Raw genomic sequence first — 15,618 nt, forward strand, 5'->3', positions numbered from 1 at the left:
ACCCTCGAACATTCAGAGGTACTTGTACATGTATTTTTAATGGGATCATGAGGAATGAATCACTTAAATAAGGCTGCCCCCACGCCTTCTGTTTGAAGCGGTTTATTCATCTGTCATCCCTTGAACATTAAGCAATAAACTAGAGATTACATAAATGTATGTATACTGTACTAGCTAGGTTCCTCCAATGGTGAATGTTATATATATATATATATATATACACCTGGTACTGGAAAGTATGCAGAGCAGTTGAGATAAATGTCTTACATTAATATTTGGTTATAGAATAATCACATTTGGCAAAAAAGGAAGTGCTTTTGTAATTAATTTGTAGTTGTTATAGTTTTTATAAAATTTACTACATTTGCTATTAATGTCATAAATAGGTACATTTTTGTAGCAATAAAAGGCAGACAAACATTTAGCACTTTACATTTATAAATATTAATATTGATCCATGATCATCCTTGTCATGAATTCAGCAGATCAGTTTTCAGATGGATCGCATTCATGTACAATGTACTTTGCAACTGAAAATGACATATATATCTTCACTAAAATTCTCAGAACATATGTCATATTAAGATAAAATGAAAATTCAGTAATGACTGATCACTGCTTATTTCTGACTCAGCAACTGTAGAAATTCCACGATAGTCCTTGTTGGACGACCTGCAACAAAGAAACAGACATTAATATTGTTGAAGCCTTCATACTTTCTTCTTGGTTGTAAATGTCCTTTTCATACCTATTAAACTATTCCCTAATTCAATAATGAGATGTTAATGTAGTGTGAAATTGAGACTTACAAACACTTTTTTTTCATATCGGCAGGAAAATTGAATTTTCATGAAGAGTTTTTATTGAAGTACTCCTATTAATACATTCTTGATGGGTTTTTTTTAAATTTTGTACACATAATCAATACCATTAGACGTTGTGTGCTTGTGATTTATTTTGATAGGAGTAATCCCCCTTTCTGACTTCTGTTTATAAATATGCCAAAATATTGCTGCAATCATCACTGCTTTTTTTTTTTACTAAAATTGTTACACATGTTCTCTAGTTTCATATTTTATAGAAACTATTTGTAGGAGTTATTTCCCCTTGCGATTTTTCATTTGGGAACAGGGGATTTGATTTAGCCTATGCATTACAGTTCTATTTGATTTAGGTAAGATGATGTATTATTACCTGCCATGCCCTTGTTGAGGTAGGGTATTTCTGACTTGTTCATCATCACCCCGGCAATGTCTAAGTGCATCCACTGTTTGTTGGTGACAAACTCCTGAAATCACGATGGGAAAATATTTCTCTAATCAATCATCATGTGCTCATGACTTTGTTGTTACAATGGTTCAAAATCACATGTAAACAAATTAGGGCTACTCCAGTAAAACTCTACCTGTCCGACTCCTGGACTCAAATATAAATCACTTCTATCCATGTTTTACTTCTACTTAAATATTTATTAAATTCTGTAAGTGGTACCCTTAATAAAACCAGGAGTCCTGTGGTCCTGGATTTAGATCAATGTCTTACTAGAATATAACCTTCATTAATTATAATATGCCAGATAGCATCACAAGAACAAAAGAACAGCAAAATGGCACAATTCTTGCCAAAAGCTCACATACAAAAAATTTGAACAGAAGTTTTTACCTCGAGAAACACTTGGATAGACCCAGTTTATTTGCCAGAGAAAGACAAGATAATGCTTGGGAATGTTTATATTGTCAAACCAAACAGAGGCATATTGCTGATAGGAAAACTGTAATCTTTAGGAAATCTTTAGGAACACCAATGGAAGAATGGGAAAGTTTTTACCCGGAGAAATGCAGCTGCTGTACAGGAACCTCCAGATCGACCACCAGTCCCGATGTTGTTAATGTCAGCCAGGTCTGACATGGTCACTTGCTTGGTGTAGTGGTTAAATAAGGGCATTCGCCACACCCTGTCACCAGTCAAAGTCCCAGCCTGCAAACCCAACACAATATATTAGATGTTGATGATACCCACAAACACAAGAATCTTATTGTGTGAGGTTAATAATCTCCCATCAGGGTAATGGTTAAACTTTTATTTTACTCAATATTATTTATTAGAATATGATGTACATCTACTTTAAAGCAAGAAAAATTCTCCCTTGCGTTTCATGTGAGAATTCATAGATTGGTGTGAATTATATAATCTTTCCCCACCTTGTGGGCAAGACAGAAAAATCTTACCCTTAGGGTTCAGACTTTTTCTGCCTTAATCCTGAACTGGGGATTGACAATATTTCTCCCACATCAAATTCAAGTGGTAACTTCATGAAACGCAAACATTTATTTCATAATTTCCAGCAAATCGGAGTTATCTTCCGTGATTGCTATTCTGCTATTGTTGATGTGACGTAATGCATTGTTGATGTGAGATCATGCAACTGTTATCTGATGACAGGGGAATCCCCCATCTTTACTTTAGGGTAAGTTTACTGACCGGAAGTGTGGCTATGTCTGTGTAATGGGGAGAAGTGTCAGTCCTACCTTGTGTAGATGTTCCCACATTTTAAGAGAGTTTGTGTACACTCCAGTAGCACCAGCTCCTAACGCCACATCTATTGCTCCTGTAAAATGTGAACAGAAACATCACAAGTCTGTGGCATCAAGCTTAATGATAACGGCAAGGTTGGTAAAAACAAAACTAAAAAATACTAAATAGTTCATTTGTTTCTTTCTTGACTAATCACCAGCCAGCCCTCTTGTCTGGCCTATTCTAACACTTTGGGCCTATTTTAAATAAGCACATAATACATGTCAACCTCTGAAACCTCTAACCAGACAGATCTTCATCTGAAAAAATCTCCAGAGAAGGACATTTCACATGAAATATTTTCACCGCATTTAAGAAAAAAATCTTAGATGTTTCATCAGTGATCGTTTGCGGGGGATATAATGATTAAGTGATAGTAGGGACTATTAACAGAAACTATACCTGTGAGTGTTGCCATGTCCAGTATTAGCTCTGGATTGAAGGTTTCTGCGTAACAAAGAGCGTCGGCCAGAATCAGCCTCCCCTCAGCATCGGTATTGTCTACCTGTCGGCAAATGGGAAGTTATCATTGATCATTGATATTGTTCATATCACATATCCTTGTGATCATCAACTGTCTAAAATATCAACAGATCATATACCCTATCTTTTGAAAGGTGAAGTGTTAACAGTTTATTAATTTGTTAACATGTTTTAAATTACACATGCATGAAATAACTGATTTAAGCATTTCATTTCTCATTAAGACCATCATATGTTGCTGGAATGTTCTGGGGCCCATATCCATGAAACCATTCTCATGCTCAAGCTCAGATTCTGTCCTCAAACAAACTTGAATCATGAGACACAACCAAAGGATCAGTATCAATTGTAAATATTGAAAATGGCATTTGGCTTTTAGTTTCACCAAATTCTTCCAAATCATTGAAACAAGAGGCCCATGGGCCTAAACGGTCACCTGAGTCCTACAGTATTTATTTTTGTTGTTGAAATATGTACCAATTTGAGTGCAAAATAGTTAAGTATAACGTTAAATTAGTTTGTCAGGACCATGAGCTGATCATTCCTAGACCAAGTTTCAGTNATTAAGTTTGTCAGGACAATGAGCTGATCATTCCTAGACCAAGTTTCAGTTAAATCGGCCTATTAGAACTTGTTTTTAAGTTTGAAATAGTTTTTTCAAAATGGCGGCTGTGGCGGCCATATTGAATTTCTGATTGACCCAAAAAATAACAACATTTTGTCAGGACCATGAGTGGAACATTCCTACAAAATTTCAGTTCAATCGGCACAGCAAAACTTGACTTTAAGTTTGAAATAGTTTTTCAAGATGGCGGCCGTGGCGGCCATATTGGATTTCTGATCGACCCGAAAAATAACAACACTTGGTCGGGGAGATGTCAGTAACCTTCCCATGAAATATTAATGAAATCCCTTTGCCAGTATTTCAGCTTAAGTTGAAAATGTAAAATGTTAATGGACGACGGACGAAGACAAATAGCAATAGGTCACTTGAGCTACGCTCAGGTGACCTAAAAATGTTGAATTTCTTATAAATTTATTACCAGACCAAGATATTGGGCTTGATCACAAAATCTGAGCTTGAGCATGAGAATGGTTCATGAATAGAAGCCCAGATCATATCATCTCAGGTTTACCATGGCCTGTGCCTGCATCCCAATTGAAAGACACAGGCTCCATTTGAAATTACACGCACAACTTAGGCACTGTACATGGCAAATTGTAACCTACTTGTATTGTTTTTCCATTCATGGCTGTGACAACGTCTCCAGGTTTAGTTGAACGGCCATCTGCCATGTTCTCACAGAGGGGTATAAATGCTGTAAAGACAAGCAGAGGAACATGATGTACTATAACATTAGACATAAAAAAGATTATATGTCCATGTGAAGTACGTAAGAACATGTATAGAAAAACTAAGATCTAACAACCCACTAGAATACTAACTACTTTCACCCTTCATAGTGCTCTTCAGGTTTATTTCAAAAGGACAATATTGTGAAGTAACAATAACATGTCAACAAACTACAATATGTAGTAATGTGACGTCACAATGTTCACAAGCTAAGATTGGTGGACAAACTATTTACTGTGGCCTGTTGAGACTTGGTTTTAATATTTTGATTAAATGATCTTCTTTCTTTTCTCTTTGAATAATGTCAAATTAACATAACTGATATAAAGGTCATACATTAAATTTATCTCCGGCACATTCATGTTTATTATTAACATATCTATGTCAGTCAATGGAGATTTTTAGATGAGATACACAAGACCATTTTATTTCACCTCCTATTTAATTGGAGACAGGATATCCCTACAGCTGACATCTGGTAAGGAAGAGATACAAGCAGACATCTAATGCTAGAGAAGCCCTAATGAACTTGAAGCCAAATTTAAAAGGTCTTGAAAAATTTATGTTTAGGCAGAAGTAACTTCTACGACCTGCAGAAACAAATAATTTTATTGGAATCATTTTCAAGAACTCTCATCATACATGTAGCTTGACTTCTGTTTTTGTGAAAAGTTAATCCATGATCTTGTTAAAAATTTGGCTGAGTGAACATTTGCCCACCAATAAGAGGTGATATATGAGATTCAATACCCACCTTTGACATGAACAGGAACGTTAAGGTTACCGAGAGCAAGTAATGTTCCCGCTACACATGCCGCCCCACCCATGTCTGCTCGCATCTTGTCCATATCAGCAGGCGGCTTGAGTGATATCCCACCACTAAATTGAACATAAACCAAACAAAATTGTAGTCCGTATTTCTACTTTAAATTTCATTATCTGATTTTTCCTGTGACCTTTCATACTTTTTTTTAACATGCACTTTAATATGGTATACGAACAAAGATAAGAATGTTTGCAACCACAACCTGGCAATCAAGGCTCCTTAATGGATAAACACTGTACATGCATTTGAAAGCAATCTATCATTATGACTGATAGGATAAAATAATCGATTTTGTAGCAATTAATTCACAGAATGGTAAATGACCAAGTTTCGAAATCCTATTGTAGATATTACATATAGGGAATTTGAAAACTTCCCATACACACATCAGAAAGAAAACTTGGCAAGCTAAACATATAACATTTTTGAACACCACCTTTTAAGACTATGGTCATTTTATATCTGGTAAAACCATTAACTTATATTTATCTTTTTATCTTATTTTACGATATAACTTGTTCAATACATACGTGTCAAAAGTTATTCCTTTCCCAACCAGGGCTAGTGGGTTTTGGTTGGATGGGTTGTCTCCCTTGTAATCCACTTCAAGTAGAAATGGCTCTTTTACTGATCCTTCAGCCACAGACAAAAATGATCCCATCTTTTGAGATTCGATCCACTTCCTGTCTCTGTAAGGAATCAAAACAAAAGACAATATTTAACAAGGCAAGGTATTGTGAACAATCCATAGTCCCCCACCTCTGGACAATCTTTGAAATCAAAAATAAACATTGGACAATTACAACAGTAAGCCAGAGGATAATGAATACTACCCACTCCCATATAAAAGATCAGAAAATAATTCCTATAGCTTAAATAAAAGATAGATTTCAATTGTGAAATGACACAACACACAAGACAAAGTTTCATTAATATATTTGTAGCTGCACCTGGTACAGCGAAGGACACAGCAGGTCGCCTGGTCGCCAAAGGCGACCAAAACCTTTATTGGGCGACTAGAAATTGTCAAAAGATGGATAGTTACTGGCCCAAAAATAAATCATTGGGCGAGAATTGACACAGACAGTCAACATGGCGGATACAAACAAGGGCTGGGGATTTAAGTAAGTTAACTATGTATTTATATAAGTCGTAAGTTTTCTTCGCTGTAAGTTACTATTTTATGTTGTTTGGTCTGCCGTATCATACACTAGTACTGCTGGCTGACCAATTCTCGCCAAAGCATGTGTATTGTGCAATGTCACGCGGATTATCGTGTTTTTTTCACACATAATCCAAAGAAGCTGTATTTTTAACCATATAGGCAAAATTTTAAGATTTATCTGTCCTATACGCCGGAGATATCAGGTAATGAACCCTATGTCGCCCCAAAATCGCCAGCTGATCGTCAGAGGGGTCACGTGATTATTTTTATCTAAATATAACAAAGTCGTCTGCAGTTGTAAATTCCTACCAGGTGAATTCAGTGACAATGAAGACTATGGAAATGAGGGGAGGGTTTTTAGGGTTATGTGTCGGGAGGGTTTGATTGAAGAATAAAGACATCTATTTATATTGCTTTATTGGCATTTTTTATTGCTCAACACTGAAAAAAATTTGGTAAGTAAAATAATTGGGCTACCAATATTCATTTTGGGCCTGTGAAATAATTTTGTTCATGCCCAAAAAAATGTTTTTGGGCCAGCCTTTGGCTGGCATGGCCCGACTGTTCTACACTGCTGGTATGTGAGATATAATTGGAAAATGAATAGAGATTAGAGGCGGATTGATGAGTTAGAAAATAGAACAGGAAGATATTGGAGAAGAGACAGCAAAAAAAGTGAAACAAAGGTGAATATCTCGATAAAGTAATAACAAGGGGGAGAAATGGGGAAGGGGAAGAGAATGAAGAGGGAGAAATGGGTCGGAGGAGAGGAAAAAGAGGTAGAGAGGGGGTGGAGCAGAGGATAAATGGGAAAAGGGGGAGAGGAAAAAGAGGGGGTCATGGGGTGGAGTAGAATAAAAAAGGGGAGGGGGAGAGGAAACATGGGGTAGGGGATAGGAAAAAGAGGGAGATATGGGATAGAGGAAAGGAGAAAAGGGGAGGGGAGAGGAAACATGGGGGTTAGTGAGAGGAAAATAAGGGAGAAGTGTGCCGTTTTTGTTTCGTGTTCGTTTATGTATTAAGGGGGAACCCAGTAATCTGATGCTGCTTTCAGGCGTGCCTTGACAAAGCCTTGCAAGGCCTGCATAAACATTTGCAGGTCTGCCAGGATTTAAACCAAAAATGTTACATTTAATAACGGACGTACCAGTTGTTCTGCATAAACGAACAGGCCCCTGGAGTGGAGGATAGAAGAAAAGGAGGTCTTACATATGTAGTGGATGGAGTAGGATATGGGGAGAGAGAAAAAAAAAGTGAGAGATGGAAAGAAGAAAGAATGGGGGCAGGAACACAGAGACCCGGCCTAGCTGGGCCATATTGAACATAGCTCACCTGACAGTGACAGAACATCTCTTGGTGTTGGTCAGTCTGGCACTGACAAGATCCACAAAGTGACCTGGGGTGAGTTTATTTGATGGCATCTCCATAAGGTGCCGAGCAAAGTTTTGAGCTTCTGCCAGTACTCTACCTCTTGACCACTTTGTCAAGACGTTGTCTCTATTCAAAACAACAGGTCATAATAACATAAAAAAACACAAAATAACAGGTCACCCTTCATACTTCATCTTATCATAAAACAACATAAACAACAGGTCACCCTTCATACTATCATCTGATCACAAAACAACACAAAACAACAGGTCACCCTTCATACTTCATCTTATCATAAAACAACATAAACAACAGGTCACCCTTCATACTTACATCTTATCACAAAACAACATAAATCATAGATACCCAATAGCTTTTTACAAATTCCAAAATTATCCTGATTTACACTAAAACATTATAAACTGAGGTTCACATGTACAGAACTTTAACCAGAAGATATATATATACAGAACATCAACAGATAATCTACAATTTACCCATTTGAGCTAGAGTCCGTAAAACAGTCTAGATTGACCTGCGCCTTGCGTGATTTCTCTGCCTTCAGTTCCTGGTAAACGAACAGGGCAAGATGGCCACCCTCAGCAGCAGCTGTACAATACAAGAAGATGAGGAAGCAGTGTGAATTAATATAACATGCATTAGGCAATGAACCTGGCTGTTTATTATGCAAAGCTTAAGTAATTTTAACACAATTTTTCATGTAGGACATTCTTAAATAATATTGGACAAGAAACCTAAGAATATATCAAGGGCATGAAATTGGATTACATAATTTCCTTAAGTCAAAGTCTTAAGACAAATAAAAATCAGCTTTTAAATGCATGGTTCTGAAATTTGGAATACTGCATTTTTTTAAAATTCTCCCACATACATGTATCAAAAACACAGAATTCCAAGTGTCAGCTTTTTTGTTCATATATTCAGCCCATCTTAACACTATTCCACTCATAATAAAGGTATTTATTTTATTCTGCAGGATTGTACGACTTTTCATGCCCATGCAGGGGTGTAGGATAGGGAAATTCCACCCTAGGGGTTTTCAAATTGGATGAAACCCCAAAGCTTGCCAACCAATTTAAAAATCCTGATGGCTGAAATTTCCCTATCCTACGTAACACCCCTGGGCATGAACTAGTATTTTTCTCTAAATGCAATAATTAGAATAGGCGTAGAAACCACAAACAGTGTCAGTTTCCTCACTGCAGTATTGGAATGTTCACAATTTTGTGGCTTCACATATAACATTGTTGTCCTATTGTTGTCTCTTTATACTCAGTTGTCCAGCTGGTGAACTGTCATATGGTGTATAATACCTCGCCATGATTGTAAACCTTTGCAGATAACTTCTTCTGACATAACATTCAGACATTAATGATAGATTTTACCAAACATATATATGTTAAAAACCCACAATTTGCTGAGAATTTCCATGGTAGAATATACAAAACAAAATGTAGGAAATCCCTCCAAACTTTGTACCATACCTTCAGCATCCCCACACGGGTCCACGGCCACTTCAGTTTCTCCAATACCTTGTAACTCTTGAACTCCCTCTGATCACATAAATACAATGTCAGTTTCAAACAAAAATCCTTAATAGGATAAACATAGAAGAGGACGTTTTTGTTCAACAGTGATTTTGTTAAAAAATTAAAATAAGGCCAAACTACAAAATAAGTGTATTTCCTGAAAAAACATTTGAAAAATTCAGGATATGTAGGTAGCAGGGGAATCATTTTATCTTTAAAAATAATTATGTGTGGTTTATATAAGAGAGTGATCTTGACTTTAACAGTGTATCTTTGAAAATTGCCTAAAAGTGTTTAAGGTAAGGCACAATAAATTTGAGTAGGTAGGGTTACCGGAAACACAAAATAGTTTTTCTTCAGCCTAAACTACAATTTCCGGCTTATCAAACCCAGTCATGTAACATTTATAAACAGATACAGACACCTGCAAGTTTAACAGTATTATAACCATTGTCACCATTGTGAAATAGTTGACAATTTTTCCCCATCACAAAGAATATTCTTTCAAATAAAGTCAATCGTTCCCTCATTTCCACCTATCAATTGAAATACTTTCACTCTTTGATCCAGATTCTTCTCATCCTTCTTTCCCTGACCAATAAACCCACCCCAAATATATAGAGGATCTTACATGAGTGTAAGATTAATAAACAACTTGTTTAATCAATTCAATATGATATGGACACAAATGTAAGATTCTATTTATCACATAACGTCATTCATATTTTGAAAAAAACTTCAAATACAATGATGTGTTCATCCACGGACTTAGATATCTAATTCCATGGTTCTTCAAAGAAGTTCCAGATTTTTTTCTTTTTGTTTTTAAGAAATGAAATTCTTTGAATGCACAGAAAATAATGAATAACTAAAATGTATCATGTGGTAAAGTAAATAAAAGTAATACCTTAAGGCTTTAGTGGCGTAGGAATATATTCCCGAGGTTTTGACCGATCACAGCACCTTAAGGTTTTATGACACGTGTGTAATACCTTAATTATGACAAGGCCGTACGACATAGTAAATGAGTCAGTTATGCGATAGATAATCCTCCATACTTACTAGCTACAGCCGCTCTGATCTGGTCCCGTCCCATGTCCATTCCCTCGACCTCATCGTAAGCAGCACTTCTCTTACCGACACAAGTGACGGCCACACTCGAGTATTCAGGGTCAAGGTCATAAAATATCCTCACCTGACCCTTCTTTATATTTTTCTTCAAACTGCAAATATTTAAAAAAAAAAAAAAAAAAAAAAAAAAAAAAACATATACCAGGTTATACAATGTATAAACCAAAAATAACAGCTAATCAGCAAAATGGTTTAGCTATTAATTCCAAAACTGCTGACCAGTACACTGTGCATGTATGTGATGATATTAAGAAACATGTGATGTACAATGTACCAAACTTTTGCACATGTATACAATGTATGATCCAGAGATGATTCCAATTGAGCAATTTTGAAATGGGGCCTTTAGAGACAGATCTTTTGCAAATTTTCATTACAGGGTACCTTTTCTTAAAACTAAAGCAACAACTTTTTTTCATTTCCAATAATTAAAATTAGGAATAGGAATTTTCATTGCCAATCCGAAATATTTAGGAATAGGAATTTGCATTGCTAATTCTTATAATTTGAAATAGGAATTTACATTGTATATTCTTAAAATTAGGAATAGGAATTCTTATGGCCAATTCTTGAAATAAGCAATAGGATTTTTATTGCCAATTTTTAAAATTACGAAACAAATATCACTGCCAATTTTTAAAATTATGAATAGGAATTTTTATTGCCAATTTTTAAAACTAGAAATAAGAATTTTCATGGCTAATTCTTAAAGCTTGGAACATGATTTTTCATTGCCAATTCTTAAAAGTAGGACTTTTCATTGCACTGATTGTCATTTTTTTTTAAAGTATGTACAGTAACTGTTATGCAAACAGATTTTTTGGTGTAAATTTGAATATTTTAATTTCAAAAGCGGTTGCAAAATGATTATTGAGGGCATATATTTGAGTAAACTTTTCAGCACTTCATCCCAGGTATCTACTGGCCAATTATATCTGGACTCTGGATCTTGCAGTTTTCAAAAAGAAACACTGAAGGCTGGATGAAGGATGCTGCACAAATAAAGGTCTTTATCTTCACCTACCAACCCTCTTTTCTGCTTCTGCGCATATCAGAACATCCGTGATACTCCAGGGGTTACGTTCACTTAGAGCGGAAGTGAGCGTAACCCTTGGAGTATTGCTCTCTTTGTCAGCCTATTCCGTCTTTTCGTATTGCAGAGTTATCTGCTCTTGTTAGCAGGTATTGATTGTTACGCCATTTGTTTGTGAGTGTAACGTCATCAATTTTTGATAAAACAACGCAATTTTCTCACACAAACCGATGACGTAACAATCAATACCTGCTCACAAGAGAAGATAACTCTGCAATACGCAAAGACGGAATATATCTTTAAATATAACAAGTTATAGCTTGATAAAGGAATTAGTCGATCTTGAAACTTAAATTGTTTGTGTATTTAAACTTTGATATTAAAAGTAATTGATAAACATTATACACACAGTTGTAGGTGATGCGTGACTTTTTGTTTTGTTCTGTCATCAAACTTTTGAGTTGCCTTAGTGAAGGACTGTGGTCCATTTTCTTCCTCAGACTCGAACAGACCCAAGACAAGGCCTTTATTCTGAAAACAAATTGAAAATATAAAGTTTGCTGACTATATTAACTAAATTTATAATCTTGTTGTTCATTTTTCTTAACATTTCAAAGTGGCATGGGTGCATGTCGTTTTACCGCTGTTTTCTACTTGTTTTCTCCTTTTAACTTTATGTATTTTTCACTAGACGTAAGAAAAGGTTCTCATTTTTTTTATGTCTTAAAGTGTAAAAAGCTGAACATTGAGGCCTACATTAAATTATTGTTTGTTTCCCCTTCACCAACCCAAATCATAAAATCATGGGTCTATTCCGTCTTTGCGTATTGCAGAGTTATCTTCTCTTGAGAGCAGATATTGATTGTTACGTCATTGGTTTGTGTGAGAAAATTACGTCGTTTTCTCAAAAATTGATGACGTTACTCTCACAAATAAGTGACGTAGCAATCAATACCTGCTCCCAAGAGAAGATAACTCTGCAATACGCAAAGACAGAATAAAGAGATCACGGAAATTATTTATGATTCATTTTTGTTTTTATTTATACTGTGAGTAGTAACTTAAAAATTCAAACAGAATACCAGTAGTACAAGAACAATTCTTTTTAGTCTTAAACAATTAACAAAAAAGAAAAAGAAAAAGAAATCTTTCTGGAAAATGTCAATAAAACAAGAGGACCAGAGGGCCTGTATCGCTCACCTGGATATCTAAGCAATCATGGCAAAATATTCTCCAAATGAGATCCAAGGGAATGAGCCAAATCCCCTAGGCCAATCCTTGTAGTATAATTGTATTTTTTCATGCCCAGCAATTTTATGTATGGTTATGGGGTCAGGATCTCAATTGTTTCCATGCTGTGACTCAGAAACTAGGTCCCTAGGGTTGTTGCAAGACCCCAGGATTAATTCTAATATCATGACTGTATTTGTCTCTTTATGACCAGCATTTGTATATATAGTTTTAGGGTGGGGATCTCAATTGTTCCAAAGTTTTGACCCAGGGGTTAAGTCTGTAAGGGTGGGACAGATCATGACTGCATTTATCTCTTTATGCCCACCAATTGTATATATAGTTTTGGGGTGGGGATCTCAACCGTTTCGAAGTTATGACCCAGGGGTTCAGTCTCTAAGGGTGGGGCAGACACAGGGGCCATCCTTGAAGCATATGTACATTCATCTCTTTATACTCTGCAATTGTATATATGGTTATAGGGTGGGGATCTTAACTGTTTCTAAGCTGTGACTCAGAAACCTGGTCCCTAGGGGTTTGGTCAGACCCCAGGGTCTATTCTAATATCATGACTGAGTTTGTCTGTTTATGCCCAGCATTCGTATATTTAGTTTTGGAGTGGGGATCTCAACTGTTTCAAAATTATGACCCAGGGGTTAAGTCTGCAAGGATGGGGCAGACCCCGGAGGCAATTCTAATATCATGACTGCATTTGTTTCTTTATGCCAAACAATTGTATATATAGTTTAGGGGTGGGGATCTCAACCGTTTCAAAGTTATGACCAAGGGACTATGTCGCCAAGGGTGGGGCCATACTCCAGGGCTATCCTGGAAGCTTATGTGCAATCTTTTCTTTATACTCAGAAATTGTATTTATGGTTATAGGGTTGGGATCTCAACCATTTCCAAGTAATAAACTATTTTGGCCCTAACCCCTTAGCCTGGGGGGTCAGCCCCACTATTTGTACAATTTTGAATCCCTGCCTCTCATGAATGCTTCCGACCAAATATGATTGATAGTGATATCTAGTTCTACAGAAGAAGTCGTTTATAGCAATTAATATTGCCAAATTACCCCCTTTTGGCCCCACCCCTCTTAATTCCATAGTTCCAGAGAAAAAGTAGTTAAAAGCAATAAAGTCAAATTGCCCACTTGCCCCCTGGCCATGGGGGTCAGCCCCACATTTTGTACAATTTTGAATCCCCACCACCAAGGGATACTTCCAGTCAAATTTAGTTAAATTCTAATCAGTGGTTAAGAAGAAGAAGTCGTTTGAAGAAATTGTTGACAGACGGACGACGGACGCCACGGTATGGCATATAAGCTCACCTTGGTCCTTCGGACCCGATGAGCTAATAATAATTTGGGTAGGGGATATTTTGGTGGGTAGGTAGGTAAAGGGGAAACAAACAATATTATACTTTAGGTCTAATTACTTTATAACAAAACTACTACAAAAACCTGGTTGGAAAAAATAAATAAAAAAATCATGAAATCAAAATACATTTTGTGTAACATTTTTTTTTTTTTCATATTTTAATTTTTCTGTAATTGTAACCAAAAAAATGGGCCTTAACTTACTCTGTTCTGAAAATCCCCACCCCATCCAAAGGAAGAAATATTCACTTTAAAAAATACATGATAAGGTATTATCTCTGGACTCCTAAATTCCAGGGTTTCTACCATGGCCAGGGACCGTATAACTATACCTGTATATCGATTAGAGCGTCTGTCTGGAGTTCAATGGTCACAGGCTTAAATCTCGTTTAAGTGCTATATAACAGTACCGATATGCCAGGTGTCAGTCTCGATCTTTGAAGGACTTTTTAGTCGTTTAACACCCGAAAAATTGATTAGATTCGGAAATATGTATTTCTCCAAGCTAATTAAAGTTTATGATGTTGATAATGACATGACCTGAAGCCAATGTCCATTGTGGTCTGTTTTATCATTTGGGAAATAAAAGCCTGTGATCAATAGAGATACAACCGAAAAAGTGAAATATCTTTGCTTTTCAGTGAGAACTTGTGAAGTTCGCACCACGCAGTCGACCGACAACACAGTGTCAGTGAGTCTGATTTCACACATCACGTGCTTGTCGCTAGGAATTTACACAAAACAAGAATTATAAGTACATGTATCATATTAATGTACAAATCTAATGAAATATTTCACTGTACGTTTTGTTCGTCACTATTCAGACTTCCCATACCAAATATTGGATTCCTACGTGCAAGCATCTTTAAAGTTGGAAAAGTTATCTCCCCTTGCTACTTGATGAACACTCCACCAGATATCCTGAATATATATTTTCACTTCTCTCCAGTTACACATTAAACATTTTTATGTCATTAGTAGTGAGGCTCGGTGAATATCTATAGAAACTAAATAGATAACTTAGCTGAAGTAGCTTAAATCTAATTTAACAGAGATCTATAAAGTCAAACTGTTGTCTGCTATTACAATTACGGGGTTGCCATCCGGTCGTTACAGATAGGAAACGAATATCGGGGTGAATTGAATTACGTTTGATAGTTTACCCTTGAAGCACTGGTACTGAAGCATGCAGCGTTACAGTCTCGTAGTCCTCTCCATAACTGTAAAAGTCCACGCTTACTCCCACGAGTGTGCCGCAAGGACGCCGCCATGTTTGATTGAAAACAAATTAAGGAATCTTGGGCCGGTATTCATAAAACCACTCTCGTGCTCATTCTCGGAATATGTGCTCATATACACACACACACACAAATTCCGTCTCTGAGGTTATCACCACCACTCGATTATTATCAATATAAGTGCAAAAACGAATTTTGCTGGGTTTAATTGTTTTTCTATGTTGTCTTTATATTTTACTTTTGTTTTTTGATGATTAATCCTTAAATTGTGTTTATCTTCAATGT

General features: G+C 36.2%; 1 protein-coding gene across 1 annotated transcript; it reads right to left on the reverse strand.

The window, feature by feature from the left end:
* Nucleotides 1–388: 388 nt before the first annotated feature.
* LOC110462343 (cytosol aminopeptidase-like) lies at nucleotides 389–15,377 on the reverse strand. The gene is made up of 14 exons (XM_021516280.1): nucleotides 15,259–15,377; nucleotides 11,897–12,018; nucleotides 10,386–10,546; nucleotides 9,279–9,347; nucleotides 8,271–8,382; nucleotides 7,735–7,899; nucleotides 5,768–5,926; nucleotides 5,166–5,290; nucleotides 4,288–4,376; nucleotides 2,977–3,079; nucleotides 2,529–2,608; nucleotides 1,828–1,977; nucleotides 1,195–1,288; nucleotides 389–672 (listed from the first exon to the last, which is right to left on the reverse strand). Exons 1-14 carry the CDS (start codon nucleotides 15,364–15,366, stop codon nucleotides 620–622), a joined length of 1,590 nt encoding a protein of 529 aa, XP_021371955.1. The 5' UTR covers nucleotides 15,367–15,377; the 3' UTR covers nucleotides 389–619.
* Between the last annotated feature and the right edge of the window lie 241 nt (nucleotides 15,378–15,618).

Source organism: Mizuhopecten yessoensis, unplaced genomic scaffold, assembly GCF_002113885.1.
Source record: "Mizuhopecten yessoensis strain PY_sf001 unplaced genomic scaffold, ASM211388v2 scaffold10771, whole genome shotgun sequence".
NCBI classification, from domain to species: domain Eukaryota; kingdom Metazoa; phylum Mollusca; class Bivalvia; order Pectinida; family Pectinidae; genus Mizuhopecten; species Mizuhopecten yessoensis.